This window comes from Lutjanus erythropterus, chromosome 12 (assembly GCF_056507025.1).
Source record: "Lutjanus erythropterus isolate fLutEry1 chromosome 12, fLutEry1.hap2, whole genome shotgun sequence".
NCBI lineage: Eukaryota > Metazoa > Chordata > Actinopteri > Lutjaniformes > Lutjanidae > Lutjanus > Lutjanus erythropterus.
Genome location: NC_139328.1, coordinates 35,910,299 through 35,932,484, shown reverse-complemented (window position 1 = coordinate 35,932,484; position 22,186 = coordinate 35,910,299). Strand labels below are relative to the sequence as shown.

At 39.5% G+C, this 22,186-nt stretch overlaps 1 protein-coding gene across 1 annotated transcript in view; it reads left to right on the top strand.

Annotated features, from left to right (window-relative positions):
- LOC146318417 (cadherin-6-like) overlaps positions 1-10,494 on the top strand; it is a 125,860-nt gene extending 115,366 nt beyond the window's left edge. The window contains exon 12 of the mRNA XM_084732442.1: positions 6,659-10,494. Within this exon, the coding sequence (XP_084588568.1) occupies positions 6,659-7,206 (548 nt within the window). The 3' untranslated portion in view covers positions 7,207-10,494. The remainder of the gene's footprint in view (positions 1-6,658) is intronic.
- The last annotated feature ends 11,692 nt before the right edge of the window (positions 10,495-22,186 follow it).

Genomic DNA, 22,186 nt, shown 5'->3' with positions numbered 1-22,186 from the left:
TTTCATAGATTTTCTCTCCTGAAAGCAATTCTGATACCTCATCTCAGTAAGATACACTGAGGTGTATCAATATACTGATTCAGTATTCAGATAGATAGATATATAGATAGATGGATGGACAGACATATACAGGAAACAGCCACAGGGAGAGGCCATATTTGTAAGTGCTAGAGTTTGTTGAGGGCAGAGATGGCAAAGTGCACAAAACTCTTGCTGTAGTGTGCTTTTTTTATACATCAGGGATCTGGATCTGCGAAATCTGTGAAACATGAGTTCAGTGGGGTGGCCGGGGTCACGTGCTGTTGCGAGTGCTTTGTATGTGATGGCTGTGTCAATGAGGGCTGAGAGGTTTGGAGCAGAGAGACCAGAGATTTTAGTTTCTGTTGGTGACGGTGAGCATGGTGATCCAATATGAATGATGCAAAGTGAAAATATTGATCTGTAGTGTCAACTTTAGGAGATGCCTTTATTTTGAAATGCTCGTGGCATATGATATATATTTAGAAGAGTTCAGTAAGATTGTGGAATCATAATTTAGTTGCTTTTTTGAGTTGATATACATGTAAGTGGATGTGTTCAATTGCCATATGATATTGTCTGGTATCTGATATCATCATATTATATTGTGTCCAAAGAATCAAATATAATATCATATCATGATTAAACTAGTGATTTACACCCTTGAAGCTCAGGGTATCTGCCAATACTGCACACCGATTAGACACCACTGCTCTCTTTTTTCATATCAAATGTTAATACCTCCATGATTGGAGTCATTTTTATGAAACGATTGCACCAATTCAGTAGATGAATCTGTGAGCTCGTGTTTTATTTGCTCTGGCAGATTTGTCTGGTCCCACCTCCCATTCAGACAGATTTCTTGGCCCATGTCAGGCTACTAATACGAGGCAGATTTGTTACAATGTCCTCCTCACAAACAATCAAGATATTTGCCGCTGATGTGGAAAGTTCTGTTGAATCCGCTATCACATCAGTATCTACCCAACTGGACTGTATATTTTCTCTAGAAGAAGAACAAACAACTGCACTTAAAGTTGATAAGAAGGATGTGTTTGTCATCCTTCTGAGAGGATTTGGTAAGTTTAATTTACCAGCTACACTACATCTCAGGTTACTTTGCTCTGATAGGTTGTAGGTTTATCCAAGTGTGTCCATAAATATTTTGGTCTGTCCCTTGGAAATTGAAAAGGCACTGAAATGTTAGCATTTGTGATGCCAGGCTACCAATTCAGCTCACAAAAATAATTCAGATATCTTAGCTCAGGGTATCTGCTAATACAGCATACCAGTCCAATGCCAGTGCTCTCCTTTTTCATTAAAATGTTTACACCTCCATACATGGATCTTAGTGGAGACATTTAAATGAAAACAGAGTTTGCAGTGCACCATGATCCAGCTGCAGAAACACTTGCAGATTATAACACTGACAAAGAAACTCTTGCTAACGTGCATCAGTCCCATCATGACTGATTTGCTCAGTAAGGACAGTATCAGCACAGACGCTGATGTGGTGTGTTGGATTGGTGCATCCTTATCTTCCTCAGCGGATGTGATTTGCTCACTTATCTCAGACATTTTTGTTGAATTTGTTGAATTTTGTGGGGAAAATTCCCTTTAAGAGCCACAAGTCAAAATAAAACAGCTGTTATTTATGTTCATAGAGCCTGTCTTTATGTTTCAAAAGTTTTTATTGTGGAGCAACCTCATGTCAGTAACATCTAACAATATAATACAATATAAGACTTTTTTTTCAAATAGCAACACACACCAAGTACATTAAAAAGCACTGCAAAATACATATAGAACAGAATCTTAACACAAGTCTTTAGAACAAATCATGCAGGGAAAAAAAACATAAATTATTAGAAATCAATTTTACAAAATAAAAAAACACTCAAGCTCGCTCAGCAATATCCCCTGCCCTCCCTCCTAAGTTCTGTTGAAGTCCACCAATACAACCAGCTGAGCCTCTGCTGCTGCTCCAATACCAGCAGTATTTGTTCTATTCAGCCCCGCAATGCACATTAATAAAAACACTGTAATTCTAAAGAAATGTAGCTTTTAAAAAAAATATAAAGAAAACCTATCAAAAAATCTATATCTTGCTAGTGAAATAGCAGGAGCCATTGTGACAGAAATGAAAGGAAATGGAGGTGCACACAACGTGTAGCGTGTACGATCAGTCGTCCGTCTGCCGAGTGCAGTGCTTCCATTTGTACAGCACGGTAAACACGAGCAGCCATTGTGCGTTCTCATTTGCTGTAATGGAAAACAATGTTGGTTCAGAGCTGCAGTCTGCTGCCGCCCGTCAGAAGCAAACCTCGTATGGAAATGAATGCATCTCATCTGCCACCACATCCCCACTTATCCTCTTATTCATGCGGTGGTCACAGTCCAGTGGGCTGCTGGGAAAATGAATACATATTTATGCTTCTGAAAGTGCAGTCATTGCAGACTTAGTGGACACACACCAGGGACGCTCTAAGTCAGTCAGAGTTGGAGCTGCTGAGAGAAAGTCAGTCTACATAATGACATAATACTAAAAGCTGCACGACATTTAGGGTTTTTGCATTAATTTCTACATCCAGAGTCATTTTAGACCCAATTTTAGAACATTTTACAGGCAGAAAATTTGTATGTTAAAGCAGCATGAAAACTACAAAGAAAGGATGAGGAAGTCAGACAGCACATGTATGTGGATGACAGATACACTATGTGGATACAGATGTGCATTCAACCAGCGCTTAACTCCTTCATATGAGACAGCTGTCACTCTGTTTGTCACTGAGAGCAGAGACTCCAGTCTGCAGCAGAGTTCATGTAGTTCACTGATAAAATGGTTTTATTTTGTGTCTCCATTTCTATCCATATTTGCACACTCCCTCTCTCTCCACCGTGTCCATAGTCCATATAACAGCTGGTTCACACTACACGCTGGAGCAGTGTGTGACGGCACCGTCGGCAAACTGCTGCAGCTCGCACACGCTGTGGTGTCCACACAGGCTGCGTCTCTGCAGCCTGAGGCAGCCGCTGAAAGCCCCGTCTCTCTACATAGAGTTTGCAGAGGAGTTTGAAGAGAAGAAAATAGCTGTTTTCTGAACGCGATCAGTGATTTACCCCTCATCCAGAGACGGAGGGAGGAATGAATGGATAGAAGGAGAAGAGAAAAGAGAGAAAGAAAAAAAAACACTGCTTTGAACCTGATTTTTTTTCATGTTTGTGACATGATGCACAGATGTAGACAATGAAACTGCAGTGAGAGGTGTCTTCTTACTGATGTAATGTAGATATGACTGTCAGTGGATCATTTTAATGTGTATTTTTGCAAAGGGCCGCACACCTCATGTAGAAAAACTAGGTGAGCCTCTGAATCTCTAGATGAAGCATAGCTCCAAACACATGAGCAGCACTGCACACACAGGCTGTGTGGACACTTGAACCAGTTAATATGGCCAATAAAATGAAAACCAGCAGGTAACTTCACGCACACACACTGCTCCAGCGTCTAGTGTGAACAAGCCATAAGCTCTCTCTCTCTCATTATTATTAACTGAATAATAGAGCAACTTCTCGATCTGCTTTCCTGTATAATCAAGAGCTATAACCAAGTCATATATCCTATGGCACAGTGTCACTGTATAGCAGCTGTAATTACAGTGAAGTCACATATTGTCTGTGAGTACAGAGGTAATGCACTGTTTACACTTATAGTACATGAGTGCAGAGAGATGATAGCATCCAGGCATCAACAGCCTCTACTCACACACACGCCCATACACACACACACACACACACACACACACACACACTCTACACACACTTTACACATAGTAATGGCTGTTTCTTAACCTGGTTAAGGGAGGAATGTGGTGTTATGTTATAATCAGAAGGAGCGCTCCATTTAATGTTATATATTAGTGTATCTAAACAAGTGAAGATTCAAAACATGATTCATGATTCAATTTAATATATAAAGCTATGACAGCAAAAAAGCTCAACTAGAGCAATTAGTACAAGTGATGCAAAATATAATAGCACCATAGGGTACAGTAACACAGTACATTCATGCACCATGGTAGCATACAACATGGTACAATATTATGTGGCACTGTGCCACAACACCATGTTATTCAGTACAACATGGTACAATACAATACAATCCACAGCACAATGCAATACTTGTATTGTCAAGAAACACAAAAGGGTGACTTCTCACCAAAAAACAGTTCTTATGAAGGAATCACCACATTGACATAAGTTTAGGCTTCTTAAGACATGAGAGTGGTACTGAACCACCACACTGACATAGGTATGAAGATGGTACCAAGCAGTAAGCTGATACAGGTGTAGGTCACTATTGACAGGAAGGTAGTACCGAATCACAGCACTAACATGTGAGTGTCAGCTATCCCCCAGAACTGGGGGTTATTAATACACAATTCCCACCAACAGGCCCAAAATGGAATGTTTGATATAATGAAATAGATGTGGATATAATAGCCAGCAGCTCTAAAATGAACTGGGGGTGAACTACGGTGCACACTGCTGCTCATATGCAGCTACAATAGTTCTTCAAGTGCTCTCAGCTGGAATGAAAGCCAGAGAAAAGAAATTACAGAAAGGAGTTCAGACAGGTCCATCATACTCATCTGTAGTAGATCTGATTACTAAGTCCCGGTCTGCCTGTAACTGTGCAGGTTGGACTCAAACCAAATTAAAAAATACATCATTTCTCACCAAAGAAAATAGAGTTTAGGTGTGATCGCACTCTAAGAACACTGCCTTTAAGAAAATGTGTGATAACACATTTAGATGTAACTTATACAAAGGCAGAACATATATTTATAGCAGAGAGGAGAAGTCTGGTTCCTCAGAGAAATCTTCTTGTGTTGAATTATATTTAACATGGTACCCAATGTAATATTTTAGCAGCGCTGACATGCACATCAGCGTATTCATCGTCACCTCTTTTCTTTTTATTCTTCTCTCTCCTCTGTCGATCTCTCCCCTGCACACACAGGATACTAACCACCTACTTTATCCATACAAATATTTCTCCTTCTGTGTTTCTATATCACACTATATATTTACCTACTTTTACTCTCAGTATCTGATATTCTCTCATTCACATCACAGCTCACGCTCTCCTGCTCCTTTGCAGACATTTCACGCTGTGATTTGCACTGCTACTGTGTATGCATTATCGGTTATTTCGGCTCCCTGACCTTAACTCCGCCTCTGCTCTTTCTTGTTGCCGCTGTGCTCTTACTTGATTTAAATTCAAACTGGCCTGCATGAGCTTAGCCAATCAAATGTTCTGCATGATTACTTATGGCTGAGCCCTCTCTGAAATCAAAGGCTGCTGTCCTTTCTGTCTGCCTGTGCAGCCCCTCATGTTTTTACACTCATTTCAGGATATAATGCATCAACACCTTGTTTAGAGCTCCATGTGTTGGTCTGAATCGAGATGAGCTATGATGCACATCTTCACACCAAATCCTACTCTGTTTTTCCTGCTCATCTTTGCATTACACAATACAATAACACTGTGCTTTTTATGACTAGCTGGAGATTAAAAGATCATTTGGGTATATTGCAAAATGAAATAAGGCTGTAAATTGTGCTAAACTGTAGGTTTCTCTCCTGACTTCATTGCAGCAATGTGACCATGATCCCAGACTGGAACACTTAACTTTACTACAATGTTGTCATAAACAATAAAAACAAAATGACACCATTGAAATTAACTGAAATTTTCCACTTTTCTTAATTATCTGTCCTTACTGGCTGTACCGAGCATTTTAGTGCTGACATCGTGATTACATCATGGTGTTAACTGGAGGCAAAACAAATAAAAAACTGGAGGAAGACACTTCAAGAGCAGTAGACCACACAACCAAGAGAAAATGCCATCTTGCTTTGCTACTGGTGCCAGAATCAAAGTAGTAATGTCTCAAATTTGAAGCACCAGCTGCCGCTGCCAGTCAAAAAAAACCAAAGACATCTGTGGTTAAACGCAATAAGACAAAAGCTGGGAGATGTGTGCGAGCTGCAACAAAATGAACTCACAAAATGTCAAGAAATATAATATTCTCACATCCATTTTCCTTATTTAACAGAAAAATACAACTGATCATCTTCTGAATTCAAGGTTCTTTCTTTTACTGAACTAAAAAAAAAGCAATAATTGCCTTGTTAAGTCTGTAAAACTTTCTTCATTTAAGCTCGAAAGAAAATAAAAGTCACCAAAACCATCTTGGTTTGCCTTTCCATTTTTCCAATAATCACCAACTCTGTTTTAGTCAAAATAAATCCTTTATTCACTGTGCTGGATGTGAAAATAATCTGGCTCTACAGGCTGTTTTCGTCCCACTTGTTCTTTGGCTCAGTGGGTGAGTGTGTCATTGGTCAGTCTGGTCCCAGTGGTTAATGTGAGCTCATATTTTCTTCTGCCATTGTTACAAAACAATTAAACAAAACTTGCTAGCCAGTGTTAGCTAATGTAGGGAAATGTTTTACCCTCAGGTAAGCTCCGCCCACACAAAAAGTAAAACTTGTGACTTTTAAAGCGGTCTGTATTTGGATCACTGCTGTACAATGGTCTAATCCCATCTCTTTGTGCTGTTGTCTCTTGCAGTGATCGTGTTTCTGTTCACAGCGCTGAAACGCCAAAGAAAGCAGGAACCTCTCATCATCTCTAAGGAAGACGTCCGGGACAACGTGGTGAGTTACAATGATGAGGGCGGCGGCGAGGAGGACACCCAGGCGTTTGACATCGGAGCGTTGCGGCACCCGGACGCTGCCGCCGCCTTGGAGGAGTCCGCCAAACAGAGGCGTGACATCATCCCCACTGACACCCTGCTGTACCCACCGCACCGCCGACCTGCCCCCTCCACCTCCGGCCTCATCATGCCGCCGGTCAGCATGGCGTCACGGGACAACGGGGACGTACGCGAGTTCATCAATCAGAGAGTGCTGGAGAACGACTGTAACCCGACGGCACCGCCGTACGACTCGCTGGCCACCTATGCCTATGAGGGCGCGGGCTCAGTGGCCGAGTCGCTGAGCTCGCTGGGCTCGGCGTCGTCTGAGGCCGAGCAGGACTACCACTACCTGAGTGACTGGGGGCCCAGGTTCAGGAAACTAGCCGACCTGTACGGGGCTGAGGACAGTGACTTCTCCTAACAAAGACACCACAGACACACTCACACACTTCCATGTCAAAGACAGGTTGAGGACAGATTTTGACCAATGCAGGGCCAGAGACAGCAACGTCCACCTACCACAAACTCAAGATCAGAGACGGTGGACGTTGCTGATGAGCTTTAAGAAAATGTGACAACTTTGAAAAATACACTCCAACAGATGTGCTGGCAGATGTTGATTCCATATAATGGGATATTTAAGAAGGCCACCTGAACCTTGACCTGCCTGCACCGCATAGGATCCAACGATGCTTACCAAGTCATTTCCAAAAGGGGACAAAGTCCTCAATATCTGATTCTGGGAACAAGAACTAATGGATGTAGAAATGTAAATTAACCAGCACAACGGTGGAGCCTAACAATCTTCAGTTCCACCAGTGTGAACCTCTTCAAAGACTCATTTCAGGCCTGAATGGAGTTTTGAATCAGAATTGGACTGTATTTTGTATTGAGAATTGGACTTTTAATACTTTGAGGCTTTGCTTTAATCTCTCCTCGGTTACCAAATAACCACTTTGCAGAGTGTTTCTTGTGGCTTTAAAGTGAATGGAGGAAAGCCTTGGGAACCAGGTCAGTCAACAAAAACACAAGGGACTGGACCACACACACGTACCTCTGCAGATATGAAGTGAAGAGTGTGGGGAAGAAGAGTTTTGTTTTTTTTTCTTTGTTCTTTTTGACTAAGTGCCCTTCTGCTGCCCTTCGAGCTGAGCTGTGGATGCCTGTAGGTTGGCTGACACTGGAGGGGGCTAATGACTCTTACATGATTGCTTTTTGTCTTTTTTGCCGTCTTGTACAAATGGACCATTCCAGAGGAGCTGTTCTGAAGGATCCTCGCTTGGAAATCGCCTTCTTCGGGACACAGAGTAAAAAAAAAAAAAAAAAAAAAAGGACAACTCGTATGAATAAATGCACTGATTTCTTTATGTTTATGCAGGTTTTTAGATTCTTTTGGTTGATTTCTTTTTTTTGTGCTGCACACAAAAAGAAGAAGATATATGTTCATGGCATCATTTCTAGATTTTTAGCTCTTGATTAAGTGTATATTGTGTCAGAAATGTGGTTGAACTGAGTTATATTGGAAGTACACTGAGTTCTATGAAGCTTTCATTTTACTGGGATCTTTTTTCTATTACAAAATACAACTTCAGATATCATACAGACAGTTGTTGAACAAAGTATTTCCAATGAGAATATCCTTCATACTTACACAAGGGACACACATTGTCTTCACAGTAGAGCTGTCACTTTTTATTCAAAAATTCAGACTCCTGTTTGAGTGTGACTGAACTTAGCAAACTCAAAAGAACAGGTGTTTAATAACTGCATCCAGCCTTTTGTCAGGCTGAGATTGTGGTTTGGGTCAAATATTAAAGCTGTACTAGTCAATATTTTTATAATAACAATGGATCAAATGACTAACAGTGTGACATGAAAAGAGTTGATAGTAGTAAAGAACCTCCAAAGGATTATCACCAACTTTACGCTTCTCCAGTTCTGCGAGTGTTTGCGTCCTTCAGCTCATTGTTTTGGTGTTCCAGCCCTCAATTTCTGTTTTCAATGAGTCTCACTGCGCTCATCAGCCTCATGTCCAGCAGCAGTGGTCTGTTTTCAGCACCAAACAGCAGACAGACACACTTGGAGACTAGCTGGTAAAGCAGCCAAGGAGCCAGAGGTGGTGGAGACCAAACCAGAGCTGAAAGAAGAGCAAATATTAGACTTGCATTCATGTTGCTGCCTGTCTGCGGGACTAAAGTGACTGTTTGCTAACATGTTAGCCATAATGAGAATAATGTGCAGGGATCTAATCAGCACCAAACAGACACAGATAGCCACTAGCTGGTTTACATAGCGGAGCATTTAGAAGAGTTGGTGGAGAACAAACTAGAGCTAAAAAAAAAAAAAGGGAGTGAATGTGAACATAAGCAACATTTTGCCATAATAAGGATAATGTTATAATAGGATGGTGTCTCATTAAATCAGCAGTTCAACATTTTGGGAACAGACCACAAGATTGATACCACTCTCTCTCTATGGCGAGCAGCTGCTTAGCTTAGCTTAGGGAAACAGCCAGCCTGGCTCTTTCCAAAGGTAACAGAATCCACCTACCAACACCTCTAAACCTCACTATTTAACAACATATGTCATATTTTCAATACAAAAACCAAAGTGTGAAAATGAAGTTCTTCTTTATGGCTGGTGCAGCAACTTGCCCAGCAACCTCATGTTGACACCAAAAAAAAAGAACAAAAAATGCAGGTTTAACGCAAAACAGAGCTAACTAGCAAGATGTGCTGAACACATGATATGACATCAAACCATCTGAGAAGTAAAGCGTAAAGGCATTTTGGTTTGGACACTAAATGGGACAAAGAACATTAGCATTAGCTTAGGATTTGGCCCCATGAGCTCTGTTCAAATGAATTTGAACAAATTGCTTGTCGGGGCGTTTTGGTTCAAACTTGACCCTTTGAAAAAGCGACAGCCCTACTTCACAGCCAGTCGGCATCGCAGCTTGAATGTCTTTCAGTGACTGCTAACCTCATTTTCAGCTTCATGTTATTTCCTGCTTGTTCTCTCCTGTGTGCTCACATAGTTTGAGGATATGATCCAAATGTTTTTGCACAGAGGTATCCTGGCACAGTTCTGCTGCGACTGAGACAAGAAGAAAAAACAGCAGCTTTCTTTATTTACTGCTTTAGTTGCTTCTTCAGCTCACATCGTGTCTCATTCACAGACATGAGGTTTTGTTGTTAAATGTTGTAATTAACCAACAATGGAAGGCAGTGCATTCATCATTTGCTTTAATGTCACAGTAGTTACTGGAGCAAAAGGTCAAAATCAAACAGTCAGTGCTGTGTTCAAAATAACATGAAGTGAAGGGAGAAACTCTGAAGTCCAAATCATTCACTGATTCAGACTTTTTGTTCTTCTCATTTGCTGTCAGGAGTTTGTATCGTGTGTTTTGGCAGTTCCAGTAAAAGCAGCAGTTTGTTCCAGTTGTGTTTTGTGACCGTGGTCTGCTCCGAAGGCTTAAAACAAATGTCCACATATTTTTCTTTATATTGTAATTCATTCTTTTTGTACCAAATATTTATAGGACATGATGATGATATTCTTGGAGGGCAAAAAAAACAAAATACCGTCCAGCTTCACTGTTTTTTAATGTAATTTTGGAGGTGTGAAACTCGCTGTGGGCAGTCTACCGTCCGTATATGATGTATTATCAAGTTGTTTAATTTTATCAAAATAAACTTTTACAGTGAAAGTGTTGGGTTTTTTATTTTTATTTTAATGATTAACAGACTCTGGAAACCATGTCGATCCTGTCCTTGTTACATCTGTGTCTTCTGCTGAGTTCACTCATTAAAAGTGTCTGTTCTAAAAGAAACTCAGCAGTTGAAAATTAAGGGGGTACTTTTTCCATGTATTGTATTTTAACAAACTCCTGCAGCAGTCATCATAATGACTTCAAAATCAGTGTGTGCCATCTAGACTGGTCTGTGATCAAAAGTTATTAAAAGGTTTAGCTATTGTCGAAGGGCGTGGTGTTGACTTTTGATGTCTCGTCGAATACAGAATTGCTGTGTGGTATAAGTGATCCAATCTACAACAAACTTCATGTTTGATAAGAGCCTCGCCCTGAATACATCTACATGACAATATTCTGTGATAGTCATATCCACATCCAACATCATATCCAACTCAAATCAGGTCAGAAAGGCCTTAAGACCTTGGTAATAATATACTGTGAAGATTGTGACAAATCGTCAAACACATGACCGTGTGACGAACTTCCATGTTTCGCCAAACACAGGAAGTTGTTTGAACTTCAGTGTAGATGGTTGAATCTACCTGAAACTTCACATGGTTGATAAAAGTCCAGGACTGAACATATGATGTGACTTTCATCACCCTTTAAACAACAGGATGAACAGTTTCACCATATTTTATATTGAGGTAATCCAAAAGTAACAGAAAGTAATCAAATTACATTACTTGAATATTGTGATACTTGGTTTAGGTTACTAACTACATTTTTTAGGTAATTAGTAACTTGGAATACATTTTTAAAGTAAATCTCCCAAACCTGAAGATACGACTGCAGAAAGAAAACAGTTTCTACATGAAACTGGAGAAAGACACACTGATGTGAAACTTAATTTTTACCACAAGTCGAGTGACATTTAGTTCAATTCTAGTCGAAAGAAGAGACACATTTTCAAAACTCACCAAAACTGTCTAGATGAATAAACAGATGAGAAAAAGATTTGGGGCTTTAGTTAGTTTTTGTCTTGTATTAGTTGTATTTGGCGTCCATCTTGTTTCCCCTCGTGTGTTATTTGGTGTGACTTGGTCTCTATATATGTTCACTGCTGCCTCCACAACAGTTTTTTTTCTTTCCTCATCCACAGAGACAGCTGCTCCATGAAAGAGGCTTTTTATGGACTCACAGGTACGTTCAAGAATTAATTCATTAATTGTATGAAATGTTTAGTGTTAATGTTAGAGGAGACAAGTGGGGGAACCTCTTGTACTTTTGTAGTTTCTCCAAATGTTATTGGTTCTCTGGTCTGAACTCACATGTGTGTTTAAATATTTTGTCCAGTCTACACAAGACAGACTTCATCACACTCTATTGTCTAGTTTAATTTAGTTTATTTGAAGTGTAATTTGAAGTGTCTCATGTATATTTTGTTCAATATAAAATGACATGTTCCCATTTCCTGTAGTCCACAGTGTCCACATCACCTGTAGCAGGTTTCTACATTAATGTCCTGTTGAAACCAGTGAGACCAAATGTCCTCCTTTCTACTTCGACTGATTTCTTGTTTCTCCGACTTTCCTTTGAATGTTGTAGTAACTCAGGTTGACTGAGGTAAATGTTTGAGGCAGATTCAACAATTAAACTGTTTTTAAATACGCTGCTGTGAACAAAACATTTTAACTCTAAACATTGTAAATTATCTTTAGCAAATTAACTCAAATTCATAACTTCACTTCTGAGTCTTTATAATTAGATGAAATTGAGGGGAAGAGTAAAAAACTGATTCAAATCCTTCACATAATAATTAGAATATAAATGTGATCAAAATAATTTCCTTAATGTTTCTAACACTGCCTGTTTCATTGACATCAAAACTAGCACCTAACTTGCAGTTGCTGTGAGAGAGGTCACAGGAAGTCATTGTAACTTTACGTTTCATGGTTGAATCCACCCCAAACATAACATGTTTGATCAGATACGCAACCTAAATACATCTACAGGACAATATTTAGTCTGTGTTGTAAAATGACTCCATCACGCCCCCTACAATATTTTAAAGAAGCAGCCCCTGTTGTCTGTATCATCAACAGGTACAAAAACCAGGAGTTACATGTATCCTGGTGTACAAAACAGTCTCTTTGAGCCACAGACTAAACCCAACTTTTTTGAATTTTGTGGTCAATTCTGGTGCTTTCCACATGTTGTATTGTTGTATTTTAACAAACTCTTCCAAGAGAATTGATCAGATTGACTTCAGAATTGGCGTGTGCCATCTAGCCATCTAGAGTTTGTGATCAAATGCTATTAAAAGATTTGGCTGTTGTTGAAGGGTGTGGCATGGTGTCGAGTTTTGAAGTTACTGTAATTTGAGCATAAATGATCCAATCAGCTCCTTCATGTTTGATGAAAGTCCATTCATGATCATTTTTTTTATTATTTTTTTATTTTTTAGATTATTTTTTGGGCTTTTGCCTTTATTGTGATAGTGACCACTGAGGATACGACAGGAGGGGGGCAGAGAGAGAGAGAGAGAGAGAGAGAGAGTGAGAGAGAGAGAGAGAGAGGGGACGATATGCAGCAAATGCATGGTGCACACACTCTACCAACTGAGATATAACATATAACATATAATCAGTGGCTGTGTTGTAGTGCCACCTAATAGAGACAGGAAGTAGCATCAAACTCCTTCCTGCAGTGTCCAAAACACATGACGATTCCAAGTCTTGTTGTGACCGGTCTGGTCCATGATGGGGTCGTGGTCGGCGCACATATCGATGGGAGCGAAGGATCAATCAGTGCTGCTTGCTGCTTTAATTGATCAGCTGAAATCCTCTTCACATCTTGGTCATTTGGCAAAAACCAGTACATACCTCCATCTGCTACAGATCAACAGTCATAGCTGCAAATATTTCAGATTAACAAAGGTTGTTTTTTTTTTATAAGATCCATTATCACAAAGAAACCAAGCTTTGTTATCTTGAGATAAACAAATGAATACGAGCTTTGTCTTATATAACCAGGTACAATTAAAAGACAAGCTTTGTTAGCTTAAGATAATTAAATAATTAACTCATTATCACAAGAAAATGAAGTTTGTTATTTCAAGATAACAAAATTACAAGAAAAACAAACTGAGTTGTCTTATGATAACAAAATAGTTAACTTGTTATCAAGAGAAAGTGAGTTTTGTTATTTTGACACAACAAAATAATTAACCTGTTATCACAAGTAAACAGTCTCTGTTATACTGAGACCAGGAGATAATTAGAAAGAGAAATTTCAACATCATCTTTAAAAACAGGCCAGAGCCGCATTGACATAAATTTTTCAGACCCACTTGACCACGTTTTTGTCAGTAAATGAAACAGAGAAAAAAAACATAACCCACATAGTCAGATCAAACAGAGCTGCATGAAAGATTCACATGTTTTATTCTGGGCTGAAGTCAGACAGGAAATGTGTGCTGAAGCTGCTCGAAGCTGTTGTTCTGTTTTTTTCTTTTCTTTTTTTGGGGGGGGGGTTGTTGTTTGAGTTTTTAACAGTAATGGACAGATTTTAACCCTTTAACCCTGCTCTGCTCTGTGTGCCATCCTGCTCTTTTCTCTGTTTCACCATCTGTCAGCAGTCGATGGACAAGAGACTGTGAGGGGTAGAGTGCCTCAGTCACTTCAGTCCAACTTTCTCTGTGTGTGTGTGTGTGTGTGTGTGTGTGTGTGTGTGTGTGTGTGTGTGTGTGTGTGTGTGTGTGTGTGTGGTTGGCCAGTGGCAGCATTAGCGATGACAGCTGTAACTTTACCATGTTATGAGTACACCGCGTGCCTCCATTAGTGCCTCATATTTTTTCTCACTGTTAATCTTTGATGGGGCTGTCGTGTAGGGAGATAAAAAATGCCTGTCAAACTCACGAACCCCACCCCCGCACAAAGAGAAACACACACATACACACACACCACAGACACTGTAGATTCAGAAATGCATCCACAGATTGACTCAAAAATGCATGACCATTCATTCTTCAAGGCATGGATTGAACAAGATGCTGAGCTGTTGTGTGTGTGTGAGTGAGTGTGTGTGTGTGGGGGGGGGGCTGCAGGGCCGGGCTTTCCCCTCCGCCACAGGCACAACACGCATCCAGGGAAAAGCTGAAGAAGGCTGCGACTGAGAGAGACAGTGAATCAGAGGAGCAACCATGTAACATTAGGACATGTCTTGTCAACTTGCATTGGGGCAGCAGGTCAGGAAATGATGGATGGATGATGGTGGAAAGATTTAGTCCAGGAGGGCAGAGATACATCGAGGTCAAAACAGCACCGGGGCACAACAAACTCCTGGTCCTGATGCTGCTGAGAGGTCAGAAAGATCCTGAATAACAGCCTCAAGTGTAATCCAATTTTAACCCTTAATCTTTGTCCTTATGCAGGTCACCATCTTCACCATCAGTCAGTTTTGAGGCCAAATCAATCTCTGAAATTTTAAAACTTCACAAGTTTTACTGATCAATAATCTTTAGTTGAGATCATTTACTGTTCTTCTTTAGTTAAACTTGAATCTTTGAGTTTTAGAAACTAAAACTAAAAATGGTCACAATGAGCTGCAAACCTGATTTTTTATTTGTGCCTGAAAAATTAAATAGTTTTTATTTACTTTCACTTCAATGAATTTGCTCAGTATTTTTTTAAATACAATGTTGTGAGTGTCTAAAAGCTTTAAGTTTATCTAAAGAAGAAAAGTAAATTATCTCAACAAAAGATCAGTAGTCAGCAGAACTTTGAGTTGGGCTCAAAACTCAAAAATCTATGTTTTCACAACTTTTTTGTTTTTACAGTGTAGGTATTATGATGTCACCTGATACACAAGTCTGTGAGGTGGAGTCAGGTGACCTTTCAACTTGCCGAGTGTTTTTTTTTTTTTTTTCATTCCAAAATGTTGTCATGAGGTCCAGCAGGGTCAGCATGGGACCTTTACAGGACTGTCACAACAACAACTTTGTCCAGGCTCGGTGGAGGACAACGCAGGGACACAACACAAACCCTGCAGCAGTGAACAGTTGCAGGATTTTCACAGGAGGTATTTTGTAGAAATGTCTTCCTTTATGTGTGAGTCACTGATCAGATGGGATTGATCATATATTGAACAGGTCCTCTTTCATGACTGTGAATGAACCATCAGTACTGCCATAGATACACCTGCATGGCAAAGTGGCTCATAATGACCAAACAGGACAATCGCTTAGCCAAAATTATCTCCAAAAATCAAATCAGTGTTTAAATGTTTAAATGCAGAAGAGGAGAACTTGATTAAATGACTTAGAGGTCAGCAGTGGGCATTTTCAACTGATTAAAGAATAACATGTTGTTTATAGAATTTTTTAGTTTAGGAGTTCTAGTTCCTCATTTAACAAAAGATGTTATGTTCTGTGTTTTGTTTTGCTGTTATTGTTTTTTTCCTGTCTGATTGTTTTGTTTGTTTGTTTTACTTTTAAGATGCAGCAGCAGTATAATGGTGACACCTCTCTCCCACCTTCATCCACCTGATCATTGGACTTGATTTGATTTGGATCTTTATTAGTGATTGGATAATCTTATATATTCATATAAATACCAACACAACACAATACTGTGATGATTATATCATTTAGAAACTGATAATCTTGTAATCAACAATCACTGCACTGTTTTTAAAAGAGTTACTGTAATGAATTCCATAATTTAATGGTTCTGAAAATGAAAGTCTGCCGGTCCATGTATCTTTTGGTAATTGGATTTTCCATTCAGAAAAAACAAAGTGAACAAAAAACAAGTGATTATATGATTTTCGTTTTAACATACAAAAATAAAAATTGAAATACAAGGCGTTTTTTCCTTTTCATGCTCAAAAGGGGATAAGCGAAATATTAAAAATGCTTTGATTTTCATTTTCTATTTAGAATAACAAAAAATAAAATCAGTAAGAGACACGAACAAACCATTTTTTCATTTCCTAAGACCAGATGTGGTCATCAGAAAGAGCGCCAAATATGTGTGCCGGTGTTGTATCCCTTCTGGTTTTCTGTTTTTTAACTGGCCACTGTCAGTGAGTGCATTTTTAAAATTTCGCTTATTCCCTTTTGACCATGACAAAGAAAGACACCTTGTACTTTCAATTTTAATTTTTGTATTTTAAAACAAAAATCAAATAACCACTCGTTTTTTGTCTTTTAATATCTGTTTCTGAACAGAAAATCCAATTACCAAAAGATACATGGACCACTGCCTTCACATTTTGGTTTTTATATTTGGTATTACATAATCAACGTGATGTTTTTCACTCACTAATAACAATTTGCCCTTAAAGGAATAGTTCACCCAACAATGAAAATTCAGTCATTATCTCCTCACCCTCAGGTGGACTGCAAGTCAGGTTTAGTTTTTTAGTCCACAAAACACTTCACAGGAACACAGTGTTGCAGAATCTCCCAAACAATGCAAGTGAATGGTGACCAGTTTTCAAACTAAAAAAGACTTTAGGAGACGTGGATTACACCAGACGAGCAGTATGGAAGCATTTATGTTTTTTTCTTTTCTTTCCAGTTGTTTTTTTACGTTTGAAAACTGGTCACCATTCATTTCCACTGTTTGTGAGATTCTGCAACACTGTTTTCCTGTGAAACTCCAGCAGTGTTTCATGGACTAACAAAATAAATCCAACCTTCAATCAGCATGAGGCAGAGTAGATAATGATTGAATTTTTATTCGTGGGTGAACTATCCCTTTAATACTAACTGGCTTTTTAAACTTTCGAATTTTTGAAATTAGTGCAACAGAACATGCTGTACTGCTGTGGGCCGTCCCATGACAGTATGAAGTTCACTCACTCCTTCACTCTAGCTGCTTTATTTAATGTGACCTGTCTGAGCTGCATCACCCCACACTGCACTGCAATACATCATTTCTAGAATCAATGGGGCTGTTTACATAAAAAATACTGAAAAGTAGAAAAAGGAAGAGCAATAAGAATTAATACAGAAAACCTAGAAAAAAGAGAAAAAAAAATGACAGAAAAACAAACGACAAAAATGCTTCTATTGTGTTTCTCTATTTCTCTTTTCATACAGTCCTTCTATCTATTCCATCTCTCTTCTACTGGAACAAATACATCTTTCAAATCACTTTTCAAAAAAATACATGAACGGTCCCCAGATTTCTTAGAAAAAGTCATTTTTCCCCTTCAGGATGACAACAGAACATTTCTCTCAACCACTGACCTGTTCCAGATCTGGTGGTGTTTGCGGACGATCAGGCGTCTTGCTTGTTGTGGAAACGTCGAAACGTTGATGAGAGACTGTTTACTCCTCTGTATATTTGAGATAAGCAGGTGTATTCCCAAAATAAAGACCTTTGGCTCGAGGGGTGACTTTAGAGAATAAACCTCTGCATTATTTGCTGTGTTAGATTGGATGTAATTGATGGTTGTCTGCACACAGTGAAAAGCAGCCTGCTTCATTAATGTTTGAAGAAAATGTTTTTGCCTAAAAGACGCCATCAGCACACCTTTTCTGTTAGACAGCGGTCCATGTGTTTGTGAGAAATACATCTGTTCAAATGATGAAATAATATTTCAGTAAATAAAAGTTTAACTCAATCTGTGAAAGAGAAAACTTAGAGCTTACAGTAAGTTAGGGGGTCTAATCTTTTTTATTTGTTCACAAGTTGACTTTTGGGAATGAAGTTGTGGAAAATCTGGTCGATTTTCACTTTGATGAATAAAAGAATAAACTCGATCGGCCCCAGCTGTTCTGACTTGAATATGAGTTTATCACAACACAGAGGAGATGTTGGTACAGATGCTTACAGTAACATTTACATCCAGCCAGCTTCTTACTTCAGACAGAATCATGTGTCATCACGGCACCAGCAGGGAGACAAAACAATGTGGGTCAATGTCATCTCTCATTCAGTATCATCAGGGGAGTCTAGAATCTCTCTGAGGCTCGTCTTATCTGAACCTCCAGAGACTCCGACATAAAACATGCTGAGTGTGAAGGACTGAGAGCTCTGAGGTCAACAACACGTCAGAGCAGCTGTTACTTTCCTTCATGTTCACTCTTCTACTACAGTGAGCTGATGCTGACAAGTCGACTTTATTTTAGTTTAGCACCACTTAAAGGGATAGTTCTCCCAAAAATTAAGTCATCCACTCACGCCACACAGATTGATAGTCAGGTTTAGGTCTTCAGTCCGTAAAACAGTGCTGGAGTTTCACAGGAAAACAGTGGTGCAGAAACTCATTTTCCTGTTTGCTCCAGGTCCACTTTAAATTTACATGGTATATAATCCACACAGTAAAATAATGATGAAGCAACTACAGACACTTTGAATACTTTTTACCAGTGTCCATTTTGCATTGCTGATGTAGCAGCTCAGAACACTGATTAGAAAATTCATCATCATTTATCACAGACAATCTTAGATTTACGTTGGTTTGGTCAAAAACTTATGTGATCTCAAAAGCCGCACAACGTCACGCGTTTCAGCAGTGGAACGTTTTGCCCGTCTGATTATGTTTACTTGCTCTGATTTTGTTGATTAAGTCCTCTTTCCTTGCTCTTTGTGCTTCTACCATGGATAAGCAGGCTACGTAGTTAAATTGTTTATTTTCTGTCTTTATGATCGCGAGTCTGCACGGGGTCTTTTTTTTGAAAATCAACCCGGATTCTCGCCTGTTTTCTGTGCCTGACTTCCTACCCGTTTGACCTACTCTGTGGCAATTGACGCCCCATCCGTCAAAAATAGACTTGCTGCGTATTCTCTGCGGAGCGGAGCGCTGAGCCACTTCTGGGACGCTGCTGAGACGCGCCACGACGCTTCTGGTGTAAATTACAGCATTAACTAGAATGGCAGCATATCCGCCCGAGTGACGCAGCGCAGCCGCGCCTGGTGTAAATTGGGGGTCAGGCTAAAAACATGGTGTAAATGACATCTTTCAAGTCAACTTGGCATGTTGGGGCTTTAGGACACTTGGATTACAGCAGGGTGTAGGAGTAATGGAGACATTTTATGCCTTTTTTGGTGTTTTCCATTCACTTCCATTGTCTGTGAGATACTGCAACGCTGTTTTCCTGTGAAACTCCAGCAGTGTTTTGTGGACTGTATGTACTGATATGAAACTTCACTAATGTAATAGACTTTTCAGCTGGATCGCCCAGGCCTGGCACAAAGCAAGCTGCCTGTTAAATACAACTGATAAAAGCAGTAATAACCCTGAACGTGCAGAATAAACAGCAGGAGACTTGACATTTTTAAAAAAATGTTTTCCAACACAGCAAAACCTCACACAAGTCTTGTTGTTCAAAACACAGGAATAAATAACTTCCAACTTCACAAAAACAAATACTTTTGTACTTATCAACATGATGGATGATGCATACTTACATTTCACTTGCTATAAGCTCACTCTTCAGCTGCTTCACGCCTCCCATCCACGCCTGAAACCGCTGTGTCTTCTTCGTCCCCTAAGTTCTGGTCGGAGCCGCGCTGTAAATCACCTCAGTACTGTATTCCTGGTCAGGAATGGCAGCTGCAGTAAAGTTAGCAGCAGTGAACCAGTGACTTCAGTGTTACAAGAGAAAAGGTTAGTGTTTCACAATCCCTGTCTTGGCTAGGCCAAACAGCAAGGCAAAGACTAGCAAATAAATGAAAATTTGGCAACTAAGACTAGTTGACTATTAGGGGGCAGCCTTACTGTCTACACAGTTTTTTCCTCTGGCAGAGGAGTGCTGTCAGACTGAGAGAAAAAAATACTGCATGTGGGTTTTGCTTCTATGACAACAACTGCTGCAGATAAAGCAACAAGCTTTTCACACACACAACGTGACCATAAATGACAGAAAACATTCATTTCTTTCTTTTTTTGTCTAATATAGGATGAAGATGGACAGAGCACAACAAGACAGGAAGATGAGTCCTGCCTGGCCAAAAAAAAGTCACCACCTGGATTTAACTAAGCAAACGGGTAAGATCCTTCCATTTGATAATTACTACAGTGATTAATATGACCAATTATTGTCCTGCATCAAGCAAAGAAAACAACTAAGGACAATGATGAAACTACTAAAACTGGGTTAAGAAGTGTCCAACACATTATTAAAACCTGGAAGGACAGTGGTGAACCATCATCTTCAAGGAAGAAATGTGTTCAGAATGATCGTTTGGTGAAATCAAATCATAAAAAATCCAACAGTAGAAATCAGGGCTATGATTAATAGTGAAAGTAAGAACATTTCCACACACAATGTGAAGAGAACTCAAGGGATTGGGACTAAACAGCTGTGGAGCCTTAAGAAAACCACTTATCAGTGAGGATCATCAGAAAAAAGGCTTCACTTTACTGGGGAGCATAAAGATTGAACTGTGGATCAATGGAAAAAGGTCATGTGGTCTGATGAGTCCAGATTTACCCTGTTCCAGAGTGATGGGGGCATCAGGGTAAGAAGAGAGGAGGATGAAGTGATGCTCCCATCATGCCTAGTGTCTACTGTACAAGCCTGTGGAGGCAGTGTTATGATCTGAGGTTGCTTCAGTTGCTCAGGTCGAGGTTCACCAACGTTATGTGACCAATAAATGATGTCAGCTCACTACCTGAATATACTGAATGATCAGGTTTTTACATCAATGGATTTTTTTCTTCACTGATGACACAAACATATTCCAAGATGACAATGTCAGGATTCATGAGGCTCAAACAGTGAAAGAGTGGTTCAGGGAACATGAGACGTCATTTTCACACAGGGACTGTCCACCACAGAGTCCAGACCTGAACCCCACTGAGAATCTTTAGGATGTGCTGGAGAACACAGAAAGTTATGTTGCGACGTTGCATACGCTTATCAAAACAATCCCATGGCAAATGCATGCAGTAATCAAAGTTAAAGGTGCTCCAATGAAATATTAGAGTCTGTGACTTCTTTTTTTTTGGCAGTGTATATGATTTGTTGCCCACAAAGAAACTAAAGTGACGACACCAGCTCCTTTCTGAAAAGTTCAGAGATTTTCAGCTAGAAGTGCTCTGAGCTCTTTGAGAACAACAACAACAACAACAAAAAGACACTGTTGCTCAAAAAAAAAAAACTCTATGGACACAAGCCCTCAGACTCTTTGCTGTGTTGAATGAAGACATGAAAATTCACATCTTTCAGATATTAACCTGGTGGCTCCATCTTGGGACATTATAAGCTAATGAGCTCATTTTCCAGTCGGTGGAATTGGCCGAGATTTGACATGAAATTGCTGAGTCTTTGGTGCACTACATTGAAGAGATGTGAAATATTATCAGTTGCAGCCCAGTAGAGATGAATGAAGAGGAGGAAGGAAGAAAAAATAAAGAAAAAAATCAAAAATAGTAGAAATGTTAAAAGTACAAAGGCAGTGAAGTCAAAGCAGGCAGATGAAATCTGAGATGAAATGAGAGACAGATGGCAGAGGGAGAGACAGCAAATCACATCCTTAATCTTAATGTTTAATGCTCAATATTTAATCAGATACCTTCTAATTAATTACAAACTGTTTAATAATATTTCCCAATGATTAAAAGATTATCCCCTGCTTTGATTATTAGAACCTCCAAACATATACACGATTAGATTTTCTAATTAAACTCGTCCCTCCTCCTTTGTCCTAATGGGGAGCTGCTTTAAGACTCACTTTGAATGATTAAA